At 52.4% G+C, this 24,534-nt stretch overlaps 1 protein-coding gene across 13 annotated transcripts; it reads left to right on the top strand.

Annotated features, from left to right (window-relative positions):
• The first annotated feature begins 256 nt into the window (after nucleotides 1-256).
• On the top strand, nucleotides 257-24,444 carry frya (furry homolog a (Drosophila)). Of its 13 annotated transcripts, none has more exons than XM_061280636.1 (62): nucleotides 258-687; nucleotides 5,063-5,262; nucleotides 5,361-5,414; nucleotides 6,376-6,515; nucleotides 6,594-6,684; nucleotides 6,998-7,077; nucleotides 7,162-7,242; nucleotides 7,828-7,996; nucleotides 8,090-8,182; nucleotides 8,269-8,367; nucleotides 8,428-8,529; nucleotides 8,602-8,705; nucleotides 8,780-8,888; nucleotides 8,962-9,048; nucleotides 9,130-9,301; nucleotides 9,387-9,519; nucleotides 9,584-9,691; nucleotides 9,790-10,045; nucleotides 10,135-10,317; nucleotides 10,383-10,469; nucleotides 10,542-10,789; nucleotides 10,905-11,097; nucleotides 11,220-11,347; nucleotides 11,479-11,536; nucleotides 11,627-11,718; nucleotides 11,807-11,979; nucleotides 12,130-12,290; nucleotides 12,352-12,462; nucleotides 12,538-12,692; nucleotides 12,787-12,886; nucleotides 12,947-13,118; nucleotides 13,189-13,433; nucleotides 13,663-13,809; nucleotides 13,876-14,047; nucleotides 14,108-14,195; nucleotides 14,264-14,346; nucleotides 14,476-14,626; nucleotides 14,714-14,817; nucleotides 14,932-15,117; nucleotides 15,862-16,039; nucleotides 16,186-16,301; nucleotides 16,371-16,558; nucleotides 16,654-16,748; nucleotides 16,854-17,446; nucleotides 17,520-17,617; nucleotides 17,695-17,865; nucleotides 17,938-18,078; nucleotides 18,285-18,455; nucleotides 18,931-19,101; nucleotides 19,659-19,733; nucleotides 19,807-19,977; nucleotides 20,163-20,171; nucleotides 20,363-20,551; nucleotides 20,674-20,799; nucleotides 21,581-21,717; nucleotides 21,772-21,982; nucleotides 22,060-22,209; nucleotides 22,274-22,372; nucleotides 22,453-22,521; nucleotides 23,045-23,155; nucleotides 23,278-23,465; nucleotides 23,536-24,444. In XM_061280636.1, the coding sequence occupies exons 1-62, from the start codon at nucleotides 381-383 to the stop codon at nucleotides 23,792-23,794; spliced, it is 9,138 nt and encodes a 3,045-aa protein (XP_061136620.1). In that variant the 5' UTR covers nucleotides 258-380; the 3' UTR covers nucleotides 23,795-24,444. The 13 variants fall into 13 exon arrangements, with proteins under 13 accessions (XP_061136626.1, XP_061136620.1, XP_061136621.1 ...); XM_061280640.1 differs by lacking the exon at nucleotides 258-687 and adding an exon at nucleotides 2,006-2,160; XM_061280637.1 differs by lacking the exon at nucleotides 20,163-20,171.
• Nucleotides 24,445-24,534: the final 90 nt, after the last annotated feature.

The raw sequence follows: 24,534 nt of genomic DNA, 5'->3' as shown, positions 1-24,534 counted from the left end.
GTGACGTATATATTTTTGCATTTGGTTTGCAAATAAACAGCCCCACGCCAACGGGGGTGTGCACGATTCCACCAGTCAAATAGCGCAAGACAAATACAGGATATGTACTCAGGAATGCCTGGTGGGCATGCACACACACACACACACACACACACACACACACACACACACACATGCACGCGCACTAGGCGGGGATGTTGCTCTGCTTCTCTGTCCCTCCCTCTTTCTTAGTCATGACTTCTTCTCTCCTCGCCTTTTGGCCCCAAAGAGAGGAGGGGCTGTCCAAGTAACTTAATACCTGTCCAATTCATGACTTTCTTTTGGGGGGGGGTGAGCTGTAACTAGCTCAACTGCCCTGACAAGTGCTGAGGTTAGCACACATGAGCAGGCAGCGAGAAAGGAGACAAGCAGACAGTCAGACAGACAGGGCTCTTTATCGTCAAGTGCAAGAAGAAGAAGGCAACGTGTCCTCCTCCCCGCATGGAAGAAGGATGGAAGTGAGCCGCCGCGGCTCGCCACCTGCCATCACGAGCTCAGAGGCCGAGATGGGGCCGGAGTGCCCGCCGCCGGATGAGGGAGTCCCGACGGCCCCGGGGAGCCTTGCCAATTTGGATGCCTTCCCGCCACGGGACTTTCGAGGCAAGTTCAAGAAGATGCGGCACAAGAAGAGGCCCACCATCCTTGAAAGTAGGTGCAGTCCTGTTTCTTGGCTGGAAAGGGCACACACATTCCTTGAGTGGATTTGCAAACCGCCTCAATATGGAAAGGCAGCTGGGGTCACTCCACAATTGAGGAAGACAGAATTGATTGTGTGCTTTTGTCATTCTTTGCAGAGGATAAACATTGCGTGCTTCTGCCTGCTGCCTCACTCTTTGAGTTCACACTTAGCGTGATGACAACATCAATCGTCATTGTTGGAAAAACTCGGCCACTTGTTTCTGAAGGGATGACTCGACTTGGCATGTTGGCATTTATTGCTCAAGTTATTCCAAAAATAAATAGCCTTGCCCAATTAGCTTGATATCATTTCTGCTGAGTCATGTAAATGATCGTTCTCTCCTCTACATGGCTTTTTATGTGAAAACATGGTGCGTATGTTCTCCGCTGGTGGAATGACCCGTCCAGTATTGAAGGGGCGAAGGTCCCAAGATGTGAAGGGGCCCTTGGGGGCCGAGGGGGGAGGAGGTAGCGCAGAGATAGACATAGCTGGCATTCCTCACCTTCATCGGCGCTCGATAATGCTCTTAATAACGTCTTAATGCGGCCCGCTCATTTATCGGGATGGCAACTTTCGTTACATTCTAAAAGCTCATGTGGAATTGTGTTTCTTTTTTTATCAACCTGCTTTCTCGAGCAGCACCACACCCATTTCCACGTCGCAGCCTTTCCTTGAGGCCATTTGTCGGATTTACATGGCAAATATTTTCAACGTTGACACGCTTTTCTTCCCCATCTTCATCAGACAACATGTTTGGAGCCATAATGTGTAACGTGTTAGGTTACGTACAGATGACAATGGGAGGCTTTGGCTTTGTGTCTTTTCATGCAAAGTCCTGCATCATATTTCATACGCTAGCTTGAACTCGGATTAGCATTTGCCTGTGCAGAAGTTGGCCGAATTTTGTCCCTTCTATTTTTCGGCCACTTCATCTAACGGCATCTGAAGCTCTTTTGTGGCTCGAAAAAAAAAAACATCAAGTGATGGCATGTTCCTTTGACAAGCACGCTCAGTCCATGCAGGGGCTAAAAGGCAACGGTCAACGTTGGCCTAAGCACCGCTAATCCTTGGCGATCCCTCGAATGCACTTTCACGCATGCTCCCGCCTACGCCCATAGTTCTTCTCCATTTACAACAGATGAGTCGTCATCGGCGTTATCATCATGGTCCTCATCATGAGGCAGCGTAAGTGCAGTTATTATTAACTGCACGCCGGCTAAGAGGATTGCTCCCGGCCTCCGCACGCAGTTATTTAAAGGCAGCTGACAATCCCGCCCACCCAGCGTCCTCCTGGAGATGCTAAGCGGAGGCTAGTTGCGCGAGCCGGCGGACGTCAGAGGACGGTCAGGGTCTCCGCAGGAAAGGCCCCATCATGACCAGCCAGCAGGACTCGGGCTTCTTTGAGATCAGCATCAAATCGCTGCTCAAGTCTTGGAGCGCTTGTGAGTAGCAGCTTGGCCTCTTCTGCATGTAACTCTGCCAGCCCTGCATTCGGTCGTTGGCGCCTTGATGGTTTTCACCAAATTGTGGCAAGCCTCTGCTTGTGGCTTGGAGGCCTTCAATTTGACATCCGTGTCCATTTTCTTCTCTAGCTCAGCCATTTTCTGTCAAACGCAACTTCCATTTGGCCGTCACCTAGCAACAGCGTCGCCACAGTAACGCAGCCTCCTCCGAGAAGTTGTCCATCAAGTCCCTATGATGGAATCCCTGACTCTCATCATTCAGTGGTGTGATGGCGTTTCATTAGTGCATACGTGAAGAAGACGGACGTAGGCCTTAAATTGGAGTCGGCGGCAATACGGTGGCTCTGGGACGTTTGCGCCGATGATTCAGCATCTCGTCTCGTATACGCTGCCGCTTTTGCTGCTGCTTCTGCTCGGCCGTGTTTAAGCAGCGTCTGCAGAGTTCTCACATGCTCCAAAGCGCTCTCGCTAAGCGGCAGGACGCGCTAATAGGATTAGCGGAGCTTCACCTGCAGCCAAACTGCCTGCCTTGGTTCAGCGGGGGCCACACGGGGAGCAGATCGGCCGGCTACTGTCTGTCTGCTGTTTTTCGAAGTGCCGGCAAATGGACGGAAAGTCCTTGAACGTGACGCGACACCTTCATGTTGCGTAATCACATGGCAATTTGTGGCAACGAATGGACCGTTAATGCCTGTCCGTCAAATGTGACTTATTGACGGCTCTTATATTGCCATGGAACAAAATGATGCAAAATATCCAAATAAAATTTCCGGGACAAAAAAAAGAGCTATTCGCTATTTAGTTGATAAAAATGATGTCATCAGAATTGAAACATTGAATGCACCCTTTAATGATTTGGTTTCCATTTCGCTATGGAACGTGAGTCAGTCAGCCTCTTCCGGTAACAAGGGTGGTGTCGGTTTTTTTGTTTTTTTTACTCTCCTTGGCATAAAAACGTAACATCATAAAGCTCCTGGCAGAGTTTCCCTGCCGCTTACGCAACCTGACGCACACGTTTTTATTAGCCTTGAATTCTATTGTAGGAACACTGTGTGTGTTTATTAGCAGGCGTGCGGGCGCGGGTGATAATAACAAATCAGGTCCGCGGCAACCCAGGACATTGCGGTCTAGACCTCGAATGCACTCAGAAAGGCCTTTCTGCAAGTCTTCCTCTAATGCGGCCTCAGTGAGATGAGACTTGACTTGATTGTGCGGTCGTGTGCCACGCTCGGTTTGTTTTCAGCACGGGCGTCCATGTTGTCATGATGCCTCCTTGTGCGCCGCTCACATGTCTGAGACGCAAACGGCTTCACGGGCAATTGCGCCTGCCATCTTGATGTCTGATGGTGTCATGTCAGTAGAGTGCCCCGCCCCCCCCCCCTCTCTTTTTTTTCTGCGGGGATAATTATAGTCACACAGCTATGCCACGCTTTGCCAGGGCTAAAAATTCCCGCTTGACCTTCACTCCTGGAAGGCGGTGCGGGCTGGTCACAAGACCAGAGGGGGAAGCCAAACTCAGACCCTCGGGGAAGGAGAGCCACACATGAGTTTTGTGCGCTCTACTGCCCAGTCTGTCCGCACACCTACCATGGAAACTATCCCTCGGGAGTACACACGGGACATGGACCTTGGCAGGTTTCCATAGGGGAGACATTTTTTCGGGGGGGGTACCACCCTGGATCCCGGCTCCCCTACCATGGACGCGACGGCCATGTGCTGGAGCAAGGCCAGCGTCATCAGCTTCATCAAAGGCCTGGGTAGGTGCTGACAGAGGTCGCGCATGCTGCTCATTCCTCCATGACCAGAAGAACACTGGCAGACTTTGAAAGCTGCAAACATGTGAAGAAACCAGTTTTTGCCATTCAGATATTTGCTAGTATTATGACTCAGGAGTATTTATCAGTGATGTCAATTGTGACAGTCCGAAAACAATGTTGCTTAGTGCAATTAATAATCACCAAAATAAGGCGTATATTCTTTATCCTCTGTGATAAAACGATGTGATCCATCTTAATAAATGCCATCACTTGTGTCAAGTGACCAAAAAAAACCAAGCAATTGACACGTCCGTGCTGTACTTGTATCCAAAAGTAATATTTGGTTTAGTTGCCGCAGCTCTTGTATCAGCTTTCTAACTTGTATGTTAGCTCTTGTTATTGTTTTTCTTTTTTTACGTAATCAAAGGCGTCGGTCGCCATCGTAACACGATACGGTCGGTCACATGCGTGGGATCTTTGGCTGCCCTCTCGCGTCACTTTGGTAGGAAATGAAAACAGCAGCTGGTGCCCATGAGGCGTTCATTTCCTTGCACGGCGTCGCCGTAGGAAAGCAAAAGTCGCTGCCCTTTGGTCAGCGTGCGTCAGGAATGTTCCCCACGCTGGGAATTTTCATGTCCATTTTTGGGGTCAACCTCTCAACTCTCATTAGCGACTAGCCCGCTACTTAGCACTCTTTCTTGTGATGAATTTATTCACCAAATAGTCGTCTTTTAGAGAGCCTTAAAACTTTTGGTGAGCAAGTCCATCCCAGAGAGAGTCTTCGGAGTGTCCCAAAGTGGAATCGTTTATTGACGAATGATCTTCCACTAGAAGACAACAGAAGAAGTCACGACTTCCTTTGGCTCATCATCATGGTGTTTGTCTTTGTGAGATCATCCTTATTTTGCTTTTGGTGACGTGCCATGAGATCTTTCAAACGGAAAACACGTGCCCTTGGTTCAATGAAGAACACTTTGACAGATGGGTACTGAATTTCCTATAATCGCCGTGCGCTTGTGGCATGCAGGCTCCCTCTAGTGGTAGGAGAAAGAATCACTGAATTAAATGTTCCAAGCTCGCACAAAGTGATCATCATTGCCCTTCTTGGTGTGTTGTCTCTTCAGCCTCGCCCGTGGGCAATGGCTACAACAAGCCGCCCCTCCCGCCGGTCTGCAGTCCTCAAGGGGAGAAGGGCCCGACCATCTCCGTGCCCATCAGCGTGGACCCGGAGAGCAAACCGGGAGAGTACGTGCTGAAGAGCCTCTTCTCCGCCTTCGCCACCGTGTCGGAGCGCAAGATCCGCGTCATCATGGCGGAGCCGCTGGTAAGTCAGCTGACATCTCCAGCATCTTCATGTGAGATGCCTCCAAACTAAACAAATGTGGTAGACCTTCAGCTTCAGACAGTAACATTTTTTTCCAGGAAAAGCCGTTGACAAAGTCTCTTCAGAGAGGTGAAGATCCTCAGTTTGACCAAGTAAGCACTGGTTCAATCATTTTTTTCCTGGTGACATCCATTTCTTTCAAACCAACAAAGTGGCTCTTTTGTGTACAAATAGTTTTTGTCACCCTCGTGGTTTAAAGTATTAACGTGGGCCATGACAAATGTTTTAATTACCGTAATTTTCGGACTATAAGTCGCGTTTTTTTTCATAGTTTGGGTGGGGGGGGCGACTTATACTCAGGAGCGACTTATATACATATATATGTTTTTTTCACTTTTTGGGGCATTTTATGGCTGGTGCGACTTATACTCCGGTGCGACTTATAGTCCGAAAATTACTGTAGGCCTTTTTTTTTTTTCTTCCGCTCTTCCTGGAAGTGTTCCCTCCCCGCTGCGTGTGCCCTTTAAAGCTCGGACTCGCATTTGGGATGATACCAAATTGGGCCGCATCCCAACAAAAAGTGTTTGTGAGCCGGCGGCGGGCGAGGCGCGTTTACCTTGAGCCCCGGCGCCGGTCCGAGGCGTGTCGGCGTGGGTGTGCCCGGCTGTCGTACGCTTGTGCAGAGAGCCTCCTTTCACGGCGGGCCACAGCGCCGCCTTTGTGCTGCTACGTGAAGCCCAATTTGTGCACAGAGCCCAGATTCTTCTCCAGACGGGCCCGGCCGGTGCTGAATGAAGGCCTGGCTTGTGTTCTCCCCTCCCTTCCTGTGCATTCTGGACCCGCCCGTTCCTTCCTTTTCCCCAGGCCTCCCTCCCGCCTAAAGCTGACGGGCACCTTCTTAAGTTAGCTCACCCTATGCTTGTAAGCCCAACACTCAAGGCCTCATTCACAAATCATCAAGTTTCTATTGGGCCTGTGTGTGAAACCTTTGGGCCCACAGCTCATCAAATGGGTTTTTCCCCTCATGTTGTTCTGCTGATGATCTTCCATTCAAGTCAGGAAGGCGCTGGCTGATGGCTATCTCTGACGGGTGTACGTGTCTTCTCGCCGCAGTTGATAAGCACCATGAGCTCCTTGGCCGAGTACTGCCTTCCCTCCATCCTGCGCACGCTCTTCGACTGGTACAAGCGGCAAAACGGCCCGGAGGAGGAGCTGCGCGAGTACCGGCCGAGAGCCAACGCCAAGTCCAGAAAGTGGGTTGGAGACACGACACCAAGCACCACATGCTGCGCCGTTAGCTCGTTGTCAATGCCCCTGTGTGTCTGTTCCAGCGATGAGCAGCAGAGGGATTATTTACTTGAAAGGAGAGATTTGGCAATCGACTTCATCTTCTCCCTGGCCCTCATAGAAGTGCTGAAGCAGGTGACGTCCAGATACAACTACACACACGCTCATGGGCAATTTCATTTTGTCTGGGCTCACGGTTAAACTAAACATACAACTTGGATAAAGGAACAATTTGTTGCCACATTGAGCAACATCCAAATCTGGGTAACCATGCTAAAGATGCTAGCTTTTTTAGCATGAGCTACGATCAGCTGTTAGCTAGCGAGCGAGCTCAAGTCTGCTTTTACTATCACAACAATGCTAAGTATTAAGAGAAGATTATATTATTATATCCCACCTGTTATTTTTTCTCTGTTATATGTTCTTGTGTCCCCTGACGACTCCCCAGATGCCGCTGCACCCCGTACTCGACGGCTCGGTCAACGAGATCATCACCTTAGCCTTTAAGCACTTCCGCTACAAAGAAGGGTAAAGCCTTTGACTTTTCCTCGAGTGTTTCTCGGCCACTTTAGCTTAACTCTATTTTCTTTCTTTCTTGTCTTCCTTGGACAGATACCACGGTCCCAACACTGGCAACTTGCACACTGTGGCCGACCTTTACGCTGAGGTCATCGGAGTACTGGCTCAGTCCAAGTGAGTGTGTTGGCCTTTTTCCAGTTCTGTGCCACGGCGGCTCCAGTTCAGGAGACTGGAACGTGTGTCCGGACCTCTCAACTTTGGACAGTTTAACCCCTCGCACCAAACTAGGGCTGGAAATCAGTGTGTGTCCAGTTGCTGTTTTCAGATCACCCCAGCACGGAACAAAGCTCTTAAAATAGAGCCAGAGTTGAGCCGCTCAAGAACATTTCATGAACCCCAAACGGCCAACCATTCAATGTTGTTCCTCACACAAAGTTGGCGTGTCAGGATGAATCGTTTATTCTCAAGTTGCAGAATTTTGTCACTAGTGCAGCCGGCCGTCGCGAGTGGCGCTCGTATGAGGCCATAAATAGTCCGCCGAAAGAATGCCATCTCTGGCTCAATTTGAGAGCTCATCTTTACAGCGGAGACTCACCGTCTAGAAGTTGGAGGAGAAGGAGGGGGCGGGGGGGATATTTTTAGAAGACACACCTCCTCAAATAGCACGGAGAGTCTCCCTGGGATGGTGCCATGCTTTTAAGTCACCCAGGAAGTGCCGAGCACATCCAATGGAAATGTGGGCCTGTTGTCTTTCCTCAGGTTTCCCGCCGTGAAGAAGAAGTTCATGACGGAGCTGAAGGAGCTGCGGCAGAAAGAGCAGAGTCCATATGTGGTCCAGAGTACCATTAGCCTCATCATGGGGATGAAGTTCTTTCGAATTAAGATGTACCCCGTTGAGGATTTTGAAGCTTCCTTCCAGTTCATGCAGGTAAAGGACATGTCGCACTTGCTGGCTGGACATTTGCCACTTGAAATCAAAAGTCAACCTGAACCTTAAAGTCCCTCACCTTCAACGTTGCAGGAATGCGCCCGGTACTTCTTGGAGGTTAAGGACAAGGACATCAAGCACGCCTTGGCCGGGCTCTTTGTTGAAATTTTGGTTCCTGTCGCGGCAGTAAGCCCCCTTTACTTCTACCGACGTCATCAAGTGGAGTTGCTCTCGTGGAAAACAAAACCAAAAAACATTTGTCCTTGTCGCAGGCGGTGAAGAATGAGGTGAACGTTCCCTGCCTGAGGAACTTTGTGGACAGCTTGTACGACACAAGCCTGGAGCTGTCGGCCAGAAAGAAGCATTCGTTGGTGAGTTGACGGCGGTCGGCGACGCACTATCGGTGGAACTCACAATTTGCTTCACCGCAGGCTTTTTACCCGCTGGTGACCTGCCTGCTGTGCGTCAGCCAGAAGCAGTTCTTCCTCAACAGGTGGCACATCTTCCTCAACAATTGCCTCTCCAATCTCAAGGTAACGCGACTAATCCGACGGGCGGAAGGAACGTGGCGTGTCGCCATTCTCCACCCTGTCTTTGCCTCGCAGAGTCGAGACCCCAAGATGGCTCGCGTGGCGCTGGAGTCTCTCTATCGCCTGCTGTGGGTTTACATGATCAGGATCAAGTGCGAGAGCAACACTGCCACGCAAGGGTGAGCGTCATTTGGATGGTCACCGAGGTGTTTATCTTTCCAGCGTGCGCTTTTTTGGGTTTCTCTGTCTGCAGTCGCCTCAACACCATCGTGGGCACGCTTTTCCCCAAAGGATCCCGCAGCGTGGTGCCCAGAGACATGCCTCTCAACATCTTTGTCAAAATCATCCAGTTCATCGCACAGGTGAGCCCACACACCTGTCTGACGCTAAGCCCGGCATCCCCTTAACCGTCCCGTCTCTTTTATTTCATGACAGGAAAGACTTGATTTTGCCATGAAAGAAATTCTTTTCGATCTCCTGTGTGTGGCGAAACCCGCAAAAGCCTTCGGTCTTAATCCGGAGGTACGACACGCTTAGCGCCTGCCTAAAAACCGTCCGTCCGGCCGGCCGGCTGTGAACAAATAAATGCTCCCGTGTGCGTAGAGAATGAATATCGGTCTGAGAGCCTTCCTGGTGGTGGCCGACCGACTTCAGCAGAAGGACGGCGAGCCTCCCATGCCCAACACCGGTTGCACTTTACCTTCAGGGAACACGCTACGAGTGAAGAAGACCTACCTGAGCAAAACGCTCACGGTGGAGGAGGCCAAAGTCATCGGTGAGCAAAAGCCGTTTCTTTTTTGATCGACACAACACTTTCCAGCTCCAGAAGTCCAAGTAGCACTGTGTTTGCTCCCCTTCAGGCATGTCGCAGTATTACTTCCCCGTGCGAAAGGCCTTTGACAACATCCTGAGACACCTGGACAAGGAGGTGGGACGCTGCATGATGATGACCAACGCTCAGATGTTCAACAAAGAGCCCGAGGACATGATCACGTACGGACAAACAAATGACACTTACTTTGATGCTCCGTTTAAATGTCCGCCAAATGTGTTGCAGGGGTGAAAGGAAGGCCAAGATTGATCTGTTCAGGACGTGCGTGGCAGCCATTCCACGCTTGATGCCCGACGGGATGTCAAAGACGGAGCTCATAGACCTGCTCTCCCGGTGAGATGATCCACATGCTACGTGCTACTGACTCCCAGTCAGTCCCGTCGTGTCGTAGGTCTCTCCCCTCTTAAAAGTGTCTTTTCTCCATCCGCTAGACTGACAATCCACATGGACGACGAGCTCCGACTCATCGCTCAGAACTCTTTGCAAAGTCTGTTGGTGGACAAATCGGACTGGCGGGACGACGTGCTGTTCGGGTTGGTCGGCTTTGTGCTGCGCGAGGTCCACGACAGCCAGCGGGGGCTGTTGGACGCCTCGCTCAAGCTGCTGCTCCAGCTGCTCGCCCAGTGGAAAGTGGCGGCGGCGGCGGCGGGGAGGAGCTACGACACGGCTAAGATGCACACTGCCGAGGTGCGTGAATCTTGCCCGCGTCTTTTTAAGTCACTTTAGGGCAGTATAACTGACTTGCTTAACCTGGTTTTGTTTTTGTCATCCGTAAGCCGCCGCAGACGAGCTCCAACGTGAAGACGGCTGCCGAGCGCGGCCCCCACGCCGCCGTCTTGCACGCCGTGGAGGGTCTGGCCCTCGTGCTGCTCTGCTCCTGCCAGCTCAGCACTCGAAGGCTCGCCGTCGCCGTCCTCAAGGAGATCCGCGGCCTCTTCGCCGTGCTCGGGCAGTCTGAGGTGAGGTCGGAGGCGACGGAGCGTGCTTTGCCGTCCAGTTCCGAGCCTCGCGTTGTCTTCTACAGGACGACGATAAACCGGTCATCGAGGTCATGGACCAGCTCGGCCCCGTCATCGTCAGCAGCTTCGTCAACGTTGTCGTCTCTGATGCGGTAAGTTGGGCGAGGCGCTGTGCTATCATTTCCCACCTTATTGTATTTTATTTTTTTTATCAACTTCTCCAGGCCAACACATGCGCGGACCTCCAGTGGCTGGCCGAGTGGAACGCCCGGCTGGTCAGCAGCCACTACGACATCGGCAGCCCGTCGCACGTGTGGATCTTGGCGCAGTCGGTGAAGGAGCCGTGGGTGCTGTGTCTGTACAGCCTGCTGAGACAGGAGCACCTGCCCAAGCACTGCCCCGCCGCTCTGGGCTACGCGTGGCCCTACGCCTTCGCTCGGGCACAGATGCTCATGCCGCTGATCGATCCCAAGTGAGAGTCCATCAATCGTCTGTGGGATGTGTCGCTGAGACGGCAAGCCGCTCCAGACGCTTCCCTGATTGTTTGATTGGACTATCTGATATCAAAGTCATCAATGAATTTCCAGTAACCCGGCAAACGCAAAGAAGACGGGCAGCACCTCGGGCAGCGCGGACAACTACGTGACCCTGTGGAGGAACTACTTGATCCTTTGCTTCGGGGTGGCCAAGCCCAGCGTGATGAGCGCCGGTCACCTGAGAGCGTCGACATCCGAGATGGCCGGGCCGGCCACGCCCGAAAGCCCCGCCGGCTGCGAGAAGGTAAGAGATACCGCCTGCCGGATCAGATGCGGAGGGATCGCTTACGTGGACCGGAACAGGGACGTGGTGTCGGTCGGCCTGGGCTATATGGCCTGAAAATGAAACCTTGTCTAATGGCTCAGGTCATCTCAGGCTGCCCATCGGTGGCTTGGCTCCTCAAGCAGTTGGTTCCCCTCATGCGGTCGGAGAGCGCGGAGCTGACCGAGGCCTTAGTTCTGGGCTTTGGCCGCACCAACTCCCTGGCCTTCAGGTAAGTCGCAGATCACAGCGGCAGGGAGGTGCTGAGTCATCACAGCAGCTTTCTAAAAAGAGATTTTTTAATTGCAGTCGGTAGTGGCTGTTTGATTGACAGCCTGACTGATGTTGTCTGTCTGGCCTCAGGGAACTTGTGGAGGAGCTGCATCCGCTCATGAAGGAAGCACTGGAAAGAAGACCTGAGGTTGGTTCCTTGGATTTCCAGCAGAGCCAACTAAAAACACCGCTACACATATTTCTTCCGATTATCCCGTCCCCCCGATTATTTGTCTAGAACAAGAAGCGGCGTGAGCGCCGGGACCTTCTGCGACTTCAACTGTTGCGCATCTTTGAGCTGCTGGCAGACGCGGGCGTCATCAGTGACAGGTTGCTATCCCTCATGGCTCGGAATCTCCAAACACAAGCAGCCAAGCTGGATTTTTGTTTTTTTATTCTTGCCATACCAACTTCTTAGTACAAACGGGGCTCTGGAGCGTGACACTCTGGCCCTGGGCGCCCTCTTCCTGGAGTACGTGGACCTGACGCGGACGCTCCTGGAAGGCGAGAACGACAAAGACGCCGAGATCCTCAAGGACATTCGAATTCACTTCAGCGCCATGGTGGCCAACCTCATCCAGTGTGTGCCAGGTAGTCTGCAACCTTTCCAAAGTGAAAGTACACAAGGCTGGTAAAAATCGAAGCAGCCATTCAACATTTTTGCGCGTACGTGTTTCGGATGCTCAAACACTCTGCTAATGAAAGGATGACGCCAAATAAATCTGGTTTCCCCCTCCTCAGTGCACTACAGGCGCTTCCTGTTTCCGCAGCAGAGCCTCCGACATCATCTCTTCATCCTCTTCAGTCAGTGGGCGGGGCCCTTCAGCATCATGTTCACTCCCTTGGAGCGCTACAGTGACAGAAATCACCAGATCACGCGCTACCAATACTGCGCCTTGAAGGTCAAAAGCCGAGAAGCCAAATGTGTTTTTTGCACCGACGCGGGCTGACTCTTTTTCGCAGGCCATGTCTGCCGTGTTGTGCTGCGGCCCGGTCTTCGACAACGTGGGCCTCTCCCCGGACGGCTACCTCTACAAGTGGCTGGACAACATCCTAGCCTGCCAAGACCAGCGGGTACACATCTCAGTAGGAGCCGAGGAAATTGTTGGAGGCAAATCTTCATGTGACACGTCTCCCCTCTGGACTCAGGTCCACCAGCTGGGATGCGAGGCGGTCATCCTGCTCCTGGAGCTCAACGCCGAGCAGGTCAACCTGTTCAACTGGGCCGTAGATCGCTGCTATACGGGCTCCTACCGGCTGGCCTCGGGTTGCTTCAAAGCCATCGCCGCCGTGTGCGGTAGCAGGTACAAAGCAAATTTGGATTATTTGTGACCACACAATAATTCTTGTTATGGATCAAATGGATGGTCTACTTTGGAATCTTGCGATGACTTGCAGAAACTACCCAAGCGATCTGGTGCCGCTGCTCAATCTGGTTCTCTTCAAGGCGTCCGACGCCGACAGAGAGATGAATGAGATCTCCATGCAACTGATGCAGGTGCGATAAAGACACGCAAGTCCTCAGCTGAACGTTTGCGTAACCCATACGCTTTCGCAGATTCTCGAGGCCAGGCTGCTGGTGTACTCCAAGAAGTTGGCTGGGCGGAAGCCCAACGGCGTCCTTCACGGCACTCACGCGCCGTTGCCGCCCCTCTACAGCCTCTCCCTCCCTCAGCTCTCCGGCCACTTGGCCAGAATGTACCCCGAACTCACCCTCCCTCTTTTCTCAGGTGGCGTAGAAAGTCTTTGCCCTGCAGCTCGCTCTGTTCCCCTGACGATATATTGATGTGTTTGCTCCAGAGGTTAGCCAGAGGTTCCCGACGACCCACCCCAACGGGAGACAGATCATGCTGACTTATCTCCTACCCTGGCTCAGCAACATGGAGCTGGTAGATAGCGGCCAGCCAGCGTCTTCCTCCTCCTCCTCCGACGACACCTTTACGAGAGGGCGCGCCTCCGCCCGGCAACATCTGAGCGGCACCGGCTGGGGCTCCTTGCAAGCCACGTCCATGGTGCTCAACAACCTCATGTACATGACGGCCAAGGTACATTCATCTTGCGGTTGTCATAACAGACTCCCCCCGTTTATCGCGGGTGATACATTCCAGATGCCTGAAAAGTTGCCATTCAGAAAGACCGCATTAAAAAAAAACTCGAGTCAAGCTAGCTTTCAGATGGCGAAATAAAAAGATTTAGGTGAAGGAAGCGAGTAGTATGGTTTCAAAAAAAAAAATCAATGACAGTGTTGATTTTTTTTTAATCCCATCTGGGCAGTATGGAGATGATTTACCAGGATCTGAACTGGAAAATGCCTGGAATGCTTTGGTGTGCAACGAAAAGTGGAGTCACAACCTGCGAACGGCGCTGCAGTTTCTCATCAGCTTATGCGGCGTCAGCAGCGACACCTCCCTCCTGCCATTCGTAAGACAAACCGTCTACATCCGTCTGCTTGATGGGGTCTGGGAAAAAGAATAACATTCTGCTCAGATCAAGAAGGTGGTGATCTACCTCTGTCGGAACAACACCATGCAAACCATGCAAGAGTTGCTTTTGGAGTTGCAGCAGACAGACCCGCTCAACCCGGTGGTGCAGCACTGCGACAGCCCGCCCTTCTATCGCTTCACGGCCACCGGCAAGCCCGTCGGCAACACGCCGTCAGGTACTGACAAAACACCTGAGCCATGCCAGGCAAACGCCTTTACCCTTGGACTCTGGCCAGGAACCACATCCAGTACCAATACCGTGGTGGCAGGACAGGAGAGCTTCACAGATTCAGATGAACGCAAGTCAAAGGACAACGAAGAGAGGTGAAATGCGGCCCAATGACCAAATGGTGATTATCCGGCTGACGGAAGTGACGTCTCTCCATCATCAGGCTTAGTCATGCGATGCAAGCTCACCACCGCCTGGACTCTCGCTACAGCAACAGCTCGGGAGGATCGTACGATGAAGACAAGTGTAAGTGCAATCATTCCATCGGCGTCTGGCCAGAGCAGGCCGGAAGGATGAAAAGAGAGGAACGGGCGTGGTGTCATTGATCATGCAGAAGTACGGTGAGGGGGGGTTGATGCCATTGTCTCTCCACAGGTGAACCTCTTCCCCCTTATGCTGACTGGTTGATGGCCGTGGTAGAAAGCAACCATCCCCATCCTCTCCCTATGCCTCTCAACGGCGGCTGCTGGGCTCCTCTGGTGGACTTCCTGCCCGAGACCCTCACCCCCAGAGGACCTCTACACAGGTCTGTACTTGACTTCAACGAGGTTCCTGTGGGGTCCCTTCAATAAAACTGCGTGAGGTAGCCATTTTTTTTCTTTCCCCCTCTCAGGTGTAATATAGCAGTCATATTCATGACAGAGATGGTGGTGGACCACAGCGTGAGGGAAGACTGGGCCTTGCACCTCCCGTTGCTGCTGCACGCCTTATTTTTGGGTACGGATACGATCATTTGCCGCCCGCTTAGAAACCCCAACCGAGTGTTTCGAAGAACTTGTGTGTATTTGAAGTTGTGCGTCACTTGTAGTGTGGCTTTCCTCTCAACCTCAGGCATGGACCACTACCGTCCGGAAGTACATGAGCACTGCAAGCATCTCCTCCTCCACCTGCTCATGGCGCTGTCCTGCCGCCGCAACTTCCAGGCCGTCGCCTCGGTGCTGCTGCGGACGCGCCGGATCGACGGAGCCAAGACCCTCACTCGCCAGCCCGCCTTTCAGCCCGAGTTCATGACATCAGGTAGGAGGGGGGGGGGGGGAGTCAAACGGCTTACATTCCTGTCAGGATGCTTGTAGATAAGTCTCTTATCTGACGAGAGCATTTTTGCCGTGGGTTCCAAAAGCAATATGGAGCACGGGGGACTTCAAAGTTCTTGATTAAAGCATTCCACGTGGCTATTTTTACCCGCTTGCCCCAAGTGGAGCCATCTGTCAAAGCTCCAATGTGCTGCTTTGGCTACGCGGGCTCCTACAAGGGCGTTTTTTTTTTTTTTTCTTCTTTCCCAGAGGTGGCACACTGTACTTGTAGTGGAGCAGATTCCTTAAAATGCCCATACGAGAATCAACATTTGAAATCTCCAAAGACATCAAATTTCAAGATGTACCAAGTGCACGTCTGTCTATTTATGTTGACTTCCTGCATATTTTTGACAGTCTGTCAGATGATCCAGGAATAGAATTATGGATGATATTTTTTGGGAGATTGTTTGAAAGCGGAATATAAATATTTAAAAAAAAACATTGACCGTATCAGACTCGCTTCCCACTACTTTCTTCTTAACGTCAATTTACCAGAGTGGCTAAAAGTAGATGTTTGATACAATAACACAGCACAGTAGTACATAATTACATCATTACCCAGCTTCCCCTTCCTTCCTTCCCTTACGGGCCCGGCCCGGCCCGGCCAGCCGGCCAGCCGGCAAATGTACTGTGCGTGCAGTTTGACAGATCCTATCAGTGCGCCATTTCCTCTGTTGTGTCCCAGGAGCTTTGGACTTTCTGAGGGAGGCTCAGGCGTCTCCCGTGCCGGACTCCGGCCTAAGTTCCTCCTCCACGTCGTCCAGTCTGAGCCTGGGGGAGAGCGCCGGCAACCTGCCCGAGATCTCGGACGAGCCGGCGGCCGACGAGAAGACCGGCAAGCTCATTGAGTTTTTAACCACCAGGTACCGCTGATGACCATTAAATGCAAACGTTTGGCTGACAAATGTGCTGTATTGAGAAGATGAACAAATCCTTCCCTGGAGCTCATAAGCATGTGAATTCAGCACCATCTTGTGGTGTCGACTGCAAGTTGCCTGTTGTTTGGCAGAGCATCCGGGCCGCTGTGGTGCCACGAAGACATCTCACCCAAGAGTCACGTTTCCAAAAGTACAGTCCAGCTGACAAACCTCTTGCGCCACGTCGTATCCGTGCTCAAAGAACCCGGTAAGCCTCGCACGCCAAGGTGCCCTCACGGGCAATCCATCATTTGGATGTATTCCGACCCGGTTGCAGACTCTCAGCTGGAGCGGCAGCTGAGCGACGTGGCCCTGCACACGGCGCTGTGCAGTTCCTCACGTCACTACGCCGGACGCTCCTTCCAAGTGTTCCGAGCGTTGCGCCAGCCAGTCTACGCGCACGCCGTCTCCGACTTGCTCACCCGGCTGGTGGAGGTCGTCGGGGAACCCGGAGAGGAGGTGCAGGTCAGCGTGCGCATGAAACAGTACCGGCCGGGCGAGGGCAAACTCGAAATTGCTAGAATAGAAAAGAGCTACTCGTGAATGGAGTCATCTTGCAGGGCTACGTGATGGAAGTTTTACTCACGCTGGAGTCTGTGGTGGACAACTTGGCCGAGTGCCTCGAGAATAACGAACCGGTGGCCATCTTGACCAGGTTTGTTCACTGACGTCATGGATGTGGGACTCCGAATTTTGCGATGAAGCCAAATGCGGGACAGCACACGCACAAGTTGGTCATTAAGGCCACCTTTGATCCCAGAGCCTCATCTCCGGATGGCCTCACCACGCTGAACCTGATGTCCGACAGGAAGAGCACAGGCCAGCTCAACATCCGCGGGGAAGAGCGCAGCCGACATCAGAGGAGCTCCTCCGTGCCGAAGAAGTTCGGCGAAGCGGACAGGTGGTCGGACAGGTGGTCGGACCCGCCTCGCAGCGCCACACTGGACCGCATCCAAGCGTGCGAGCAGCAGCTCCCGGCGGGCAAAAGCCGCAGCCCGCCGTCGTCCAAGGACGACGTGTCGGACCCGGCCAACGTCAACCACCCCGGCAACCTGCTGGCCGCCGTCTTCTGGGCGGCCGTGTCGCTGATGGAGTCCGACTTTGAGTTTGAGTACCAGATGTCGCTGAGGCTGCTGGACAAGCTGCTGGGCCACATGTCGCTGGACAAGCGGGAGAACCGCGACAGGCTGGAGAAGCTGCAGGAGCAACTGCAGTGGAGCAGCTTCACGGGGCTCCAGCAGCTGCTGCTCAAGGGCTTCACGTCGGCTGCCACCGTCGACCTCGCGCTCAAGCTCTTCTGGCAGCTCACGCCCGTTTCGCGGGTGTCCGTGGTGGACACCTCGCAAGCTATCGGTACCTCACCTGCATCCGTCCGTGGCTTTCCATCGACGGGGTGCTCCAAAAACGTGTTTGTTTTCCCCTTTAGGTTTCCCCTTGAACGTCCTCTGCCTGCTCCCGCACCTTGTGCAGAATTTCGACGGCCCCACGCTCTTCTGTCAGGAAGTGGCCGAAAGGATCGCACAGGTTTTGTGCATCCTTTCCTCTCGAAGCAGCGGCCACTTTTCCACGCAGTTGCTCTCATACTCTGTGTGTGTGTGAAGGTGTGCCTGGAGGAGAAGAACGACAAGCTCTCCAACCTGGCCCACGTCATGACGCTTTACAAGACGCGCTCGTACACCCGCAACTGCTTCTCCTGGGTCAACGTGGTGTGCAGGTACCTGCACGAGGCCTTCTCGGACATCGCGCTCAGCCTGGTCACCTACATGGCGGAGGTTTGCCCTTTTGTCGTTGTTGTCGGCCCAAGTGGCTTCTTCTTCTTCTTGAAAATGGTTGTTGTGCCACAGCTGCTGGAGAAAGGTCTCCCCAGTATGCAGCAGACCATTTTACAAATCATCTACAGCCTGCTGAGTCACATGGACCTGAGTGGCATTCAAGCCAAACCTTTCAATATGGAAGTGCTCAGGACTATAGAGAAATTTGCTCAGGTGAGGCCCTCACCGCCGTAGTTTTGGAGCCAAATCTCTGTGGATGGGGGGGGGGGCTGCGATCCAAAAGGTCATCCATCTGGTGCAGTACATTTGTAGACACGCCCCAACTCCTGTGGAGAGCCACGGCGGTCTGGCCCGGGCTTCCCAGAACGCCCCCGTCTCTAAACATAGCCAAGCGTGATGATGTATGTGCCCGTGTGCAGACGGCCCACTGGAGGGAAGCGCTGAACATCCTCAAGCTGGTGGTGAGTCGCTCGGCCAGTCTGGCGCAGCCTTCCGGCGACCTCTCCTACGAGGACATCAGCCGCGTGTGGGAGCGCTCGTCCAAGGCCTTGCCTGGGAAAACGCTGGATTTCCACTTTGACGTATCCGAGGTGAACGACCTTCTTCTCACGCAATCTTTCTTTTCACACGCGGAAAACCTGTCCCTCTAACAAGCCTTATTCCAGGGTGCGGTGGGTGGTTGGGTGGGTGTCAAATCGGGTCTTGAAAAAAGTGGAAACATTTCACCCCCACCCTTTCCTTACGTTCCCCTCGACCCAAGCCCTTGAGATTATCCTAGCTGAAAAGGTAAACATCAGAAATAGGCGGCAGCGTGCGTGGAAAAAAAAGAGGCAATGACGTGTGTGTGTGTATGGGAACTGAAAACAGAGCTATTTGTGGAGCGCATGAATAGTAGGAAGTGATGTCACATCATGACTGCCTTGCCTGTCTTTTGTGTGCGATTCCTCGCCAACAGTGTGTGCGCACAGGCAGCACTGAGACGCTAAACTACAAGAACATTCTTTGACTGGAGTGCCTAGCGGACTTTTTTTTCCTCCCGTACTTACACGAGCGCGTTTGTGTCAGACGCCAGTGATTGGTCGGCGCCACCACGACCTGCGCGCCTCCCCGGGCCGCGACGGCAAGAGTGGAATCGCGGCGGTGACCCGCAGCACCTCCTCCTCGTCCAGCTCTCTGGGCTCCACGTCCAACAAGGTCCTGGTGCCGGTCAGCTGGAAGAGGCCTCAATCTTCCCAGGTCATTATGCTCAATGGAGTTGACTTTCTCAACGCTGGAAGCTTTTCGGGGGTTTTCTTTCGCATAGCTGTTTCGATGAGCTAATCGATAAAAGGTGTTCGGGATGGGCTGAGGAAAAAAAGGGCGATTTTAGTGCACATTTTTTCTTTTTCATTGTTAACACTCACTTCCAGGCATTACAGCCACCTCCAGGAAACCATTAGGAACAAGAAATACAATATACCGTAATTTTCGGACTATAAGTCGCACCGGAGTATAAGTCGCACCAGCCATAAAATGCCCAAAAAAGTAAAAAAAAAACATATATATGTATATAAGTCGCTCCTGAGTATAAGTCGCCCCCCCACCCAAACTATGAAAAAGAACGTGACTTATAGTCCGAAAATTACGGTAGTAAGAAATAATAATATTTATAAAAAAATATATAGACATTTCCCAAGTGCTTATAATTGACGGTATATCTTTTTCCCAGATGTGATCATGTCGCCTTGTCATTTTTTTTTTTCCGCTCGGGACAAAAGCCTCGTTTAAAGTTCCTCCTGTTTTTGTCTCTGCAGAAAAGAACCAGAGAGAAACTTGTCCATGTTTTGTCTTTGTGCGGGCAGAAAGTGGGTCTCACAAAGAACACTTCGGTAAAGCGACGAGGCAACGCACCCATCGCCTCGTCCACGTCGTTAACTTTTTTCTTTCTTGGATCGGTGGCAGGTGATTTTCTCCAGCTGCGGCGAGCTGGACCTCGCCGAGCACCGGCCCAGCCCGGCGTCATCCGAAGACGGAACCCGAGAAGCCGACGCGACGGACGACACCGCCTCGGAGCAGCAGTTTCGAGTCTTCCGGGACTTTGACTTCCTGGATGTGGAGCTCGAAGACGGAGAGGTGAGTCGGTCGTGAACGACTTGTTTTTCTTTTTTCAAACGCTGGCAAAGTGCCCACGTCGCCACCGGCTGACCTTCCGAGCATGTTCCCAAATTGGAATCCTTCCACATTCAGTTTGCCGTTCGCGTCCAATTTCTCCGAAAATGATTGTAATGTTGTATTTTTCTGTTTTTGTGTGCTACCAGGAGTTGCTGGTAAGTGGCGCCGCTGTTTTGTTTTTGTTGTGTGTGCATGCCAAACCACTAATTCGTGTTTGAAGAAACAGACTTGCATGTCATCCATGTGTGTCATCAAACAAATTCAAAGGAGGACGTCCTGGCTCGCACACTGTGTGACGGTTCCGCTAAGGTGGCCTCCGTATCAGCGTGGCTTTTGTTTCCCGCAGGGTGAGACGGTGGACAATTTCAACTGGGGCGTGCGTCGCCACTCGGCCGACAGCCTGGACCGGAGCGGCCCGGGCGGCGCCCTGGAGGAGAGCCAACTGTCGGGCAGCACGCCCAGCCTGAGCCGCGTCCTCGCCGGCGAGGACGACTCGGACGACTTCTCCGAGGAGGAGTCCCTCTCGGCCGCCCAGGTACGTCCTTTTCGAGCAAAGTCAGTGCCGGGTCAGCGGTCAGTCCGACCCGCTTGGACTCACTTGAGGAACGTGGCGCTCTGTGGCCTGGCCAAACATCTCCAACTTGTCTCTTTTGGCAGGCCGCCAGTCTCCCCCCAAGCACGGAGATCCAAAAGATGGATTCTCCCTCCTTTTGCAACTCCACGCCACCCGGCGGCAAAAATCCCTCTTTTGAGCTCCAGCTGCCGAAGGACTCGAAACAGCGGGTGAATAAGGGCTTCAGGGTGTCTGAGATTCTGGGGACTAACACCTCCTACCGCTCTTCCTTTCTCGAATTTTTTACCAATTTAGCCAAGTAATAGCCACGCTCTTTGTATTTTGCTTCTTTTCTACACTTTGGGTTCTTGTCAGACCTTCTCCTCAGACTTTGTTTCCCTTTCTTTTTGCACGCTTGGCGGGAATGAACTTGCAAAGGTGCCTTGATCGTAACGCTTCATTTAGTGCTAGAGATGATTGATTGTGGGATCTTAAGGAGGTGTTGGGCCGCTATCAAAGGCAACGTGTATCCCTACTGCTTCAACGGGTGGGCATAAGCAGCAACTAAAAAGTCTTCTTTGGGCATGCGGGAGCTACAAAAAGGTTGACACATTGCGACCCCCCCAAATGAAAAAGAGAAATGTGCCGTACTGGCACGAAAGGCTGCAAATGTGTTGAATTGGCACTGCAAAAACGTCAAGGAGTGTACCTGGCAAGGTTAGTGGAACCACTTAGCACCACCAGGTGGTGATGCAACAGCTGCGCATCTCATTGTTGGATGCAGTGAACCCTCAACCCGAACGAAAAAGATTTCCGTTTTTTATTTTGTTGAATTTTGTGCGATTCACAAGCAGTCTGAGAAGCGCTCGACCGGCGTCGTAGCATTGCGAGCAAGCTTTTTGGGATTTCTGCAGAGCAGACGTTTTGTAAATTGCCAATTGGCGAGGGTTCACTGGATTCACATTTTGCTGCGTGTAGCCGACAAAAAACAAAACAAAACGTCTCCCGCAGTTCTTCCAAGCGGATGAAGACGCAAACGAGGAGGACGCGTCGCTCTCCATCAGCTGCCTCCCTCCCGACTTTGACTGTGGCGACGCTTTGGAAGTCACGCACCCTTTCTACAAAGACATCCACGGCTGCTTGCCCAGGTACGCCCCATCTGAAGGTTTTTCTTAACTTCGACTAAACTCCGGGCCCCTCAGCCTCGCAGAGGAGGAGGGAGACGACGGCACGCCGGAGTCGGACTCTTCGCCGCCCCCCTCGCCCTTCTTCTCCGCCATCCTGGCGGCGTTCCAGCCGGCGGCGTGCGACGACGCAGAGGAAGCCTGGCGCGCCCATCTGAGCCAGCTGGCGTCCGACTCGGACGGCTCCTGCGCCGTCTACACCTTCCACGTCTTCTGCTGCCTCTTCCAGGTGAGCCGGATTGCTCCTCTTCTTGATGGAAAGTTTAGTGTTGGCTAAAGCGATGGAATCCATCTCCTCCACGGCAGAGCATCCAGAGCAGATTTAGCTCTCTGACCTCCGACGCTGTGAGTTACCTCAACGACGGCCTGAAAGGACTTGGAGCAAAGTTCCTCAGGTCCTCTCAAATGCTGACCACCTGCGCCGAGTGCCCCTTGTTGCTTATCGACGCCGACACAGTGAGCCGTCCGACCCGGCCCGAGTCGAACGCTTCCATTCTCAACCAACGCCTCGCCTTCGTAGGTCATGTCCTACGGACTCCTGGAGAAAATGAAATTCAGCGTGCTGGAGCTGCAAGAGTATCTGGATACGTACAACAGCAAAAAGGAAGCCACTGTCACGGTAAGGACGGCGGCTGGAAAAGAAAAGTTGCGGCTAAGCCCACCTTGGTGATGTCAACCATTTCACCTTCTGCTTCCAAGTGGCTGAGCAGCTGCAAGGCCGCCTTTCCCCAAAGTCCCGACAGCACAGCCAGCGCACGGGAGCAAAAGGTAACAGAAGCCGTTCAAGTCCTTCTCTTGAGACCTTCTCATTATGTCTGGGAACGATGCAAAAGGCGGCAAGGTGCCTTCCATCCACATGAGAAAGTCTCTTGCGTGACTTTTTCCCCCCTCAAACTAACCAAGCTCTCCCGCTGTCCCTTGTGCCTTGCCAGAACGGCGACACCGTAGCTCTGTGAGTGCCCCCCCCCCCTTTCCACATTTTCGCGTGGCAGCAAAATGATCTTTCCTGATTCGTACAAATGCAAAGCCACTTGCACGCCCTCCTTTGATTCTCTTTTCTCGCTCACTGCTGTCTTTCTGTCCTGCGACATGCTTGCTTTGTAGCAAATGGAATCTCTCGCCGTAAGTTGGACCGGGCTTTCTTTTTTTCTTTTTCTTAGTCACCATTTCAAATTTGAGGGCTACATTTAGCCGCTTCTGATTGCTTGTTTTAGTTGCAGAACGAATGACGCCTAGAATAGCAAAGAAAAAAGCCGAATGTGAAAATGTCGTTCTTTACGTTTGTGTTCAGCAACTGGAGCTGTGTCAGAGACTCTACAAACTCCACTTCCAACTCTTACTGCTGTTTCAGTCGTACACCAAGCTGGTCGAGCAGGTCTACGCGGTCAGCTCCCATCCCAAAGTAGGTACACCGCTCATCACTTTTCCCAAATCATGGAAATGCGCTTGTCTGTCCTCATGTGTTGCTGCACCATTTGTGTTCAAAGATCATTTGACAGCTTTACAACCACTTGAACTTTGTAGCTAAGCAACATGTCCCAAGAGCTGAGCGACTTGAGGAGCCACCTCAAAGCGGCGTGGGTGGAAGATGACCGAAGAGCGTGCGGTGAGCCCTCCACCTTCAGCACGGCCGAGGCGGCCGTGCAGGCCATCCTGGAAGTTCTCAAGAGCGACGGCTTTGCCTCGGCCATCTGCTACATCCGGGAGTGCAGGTGAGGTGCAGAAAAGCCGAGCAAAGCAAAACTACAGCTTGGCCTTCAACTAGAATCTTTTCGATTCCAGAACATCTTGGCCCAAAGACATCTTCGGCGGCCCCTCGGAAGACGAGATCCAGACGCTGCTCAACATTTACTTCCGCCACCAGACGCTGGGCCGCACGGGCACGTTGGCTCTGGTGGGCTGCAAGCGGGACCTGAGCGACGTCTCGGCCCAGCTGACCGAGCTCAACGGGGAGATGCGCGACGCGATGAGCCGGACGCGGGGCGACCGCCCCGTCGTCGCCTTCCTGCCCGACGCCAAGGTGTCGGGCTCCACCCTGTGAGCGCCGCGCGCTCGCCAGCTTTTCTTGCACTGCTCGCACGCCATTCACAGGCAAGCGCGCCCGGAAAGTATTTGTGTAAATCTTTAGTCACGGCCTTTTTCCTAAATACAATCAATGAATTCCCTCAAAATTCCAAACAAGAGTTTTTAAGGGAATTTGTTATAATAAATGTTAAACGGCACAAGATCCCCATATGACATTAATTCATTAATATCGTCCATAAATGTCCACAATTACCAACAGTCTTTGCTCAAGACTTTTCGATGCACCTTTAACAGCAATTACGGTCTGAAATCTTCTTGGCACGTCGATTTTCCCCTTTGGTCTTGGCAACGCGGTAAATACTTTCCAGACGCACAGCCGCACGCTATTTCATAATTCATCTTAAAGGGAATTGTGCAATGATCTTCCACACACGTGGATTTTTTTACTGTGCAGTAAAGAATGTATCTGAGAGGGAAATGGAATCAAGGAGGATGTGTTACTTAGTAGTGTGCGTGTGCGTGCATGTGAGTGTGTGTTTGTGTGCGTGCGTGTGTGGATTCTGGCAGACATTTTAGATGAGAATTTTTGGACGCCAATTTCAATCGACTGCCGTCAAACTACTTTGAAATGCTGCAGATCTACTGTAACACTATGAGTACTCCCCCCCCCCAAAAAAAATAATACTGTGTTTTGTACGCGGAATAGCTTTTTAGCAAATGACATGATTTCTATTTAAGGAACCCTAACTTTATTTT

Source organism: Syngnathus typhle, linkage group LG6 (assembly GCF_033458585.1).
Source record: "Syngnathus typhle isolate RoL2023-S1 ecotype Sweden linkage group LG6, RoL_Styp_1.0, whole genome shotgun sequence".
Classification (NCBI taxonomy): domain Eukaryota; kingdom Metazoa; phylum Chordata; class Actinopteri; order Syngnathiformes; family Syngnathidae; genus Syngnathus; species Syngnathus typhle.
Note: the sequence above shows the minus strand (reverse complement) of the source record. Positions and strands in the feature narration are given on the sequence as shown.

What these genes read in the sequence shown, in the direction of transcription:
- frya (XM_061280630.1), top strand. Translation starts at nt 381, where the DNA reads ATGAGCAGGCAGCGAGAAAGGAGACAAGCAGACAGTCAGACAGACAGG. An exon ending in GGAGGAGGCCAAAGTCATCG is followed by an intron (nt 9,302 to 9,386) that starts GTGAGCAAAAGC and finishes GCTCCCCTTCAG; the next exon opens with GCATGTCGCAGTATTACTTC. An exon ending in ATCGTACGATGAAGACAAGT is followed by an intron (nt 14,347 to 14,475) that starts GTAAGTGCAATC and finishes GTCTCTCCACAG; the next exon opens with GTGAACCTCTTCCCCCTTAT.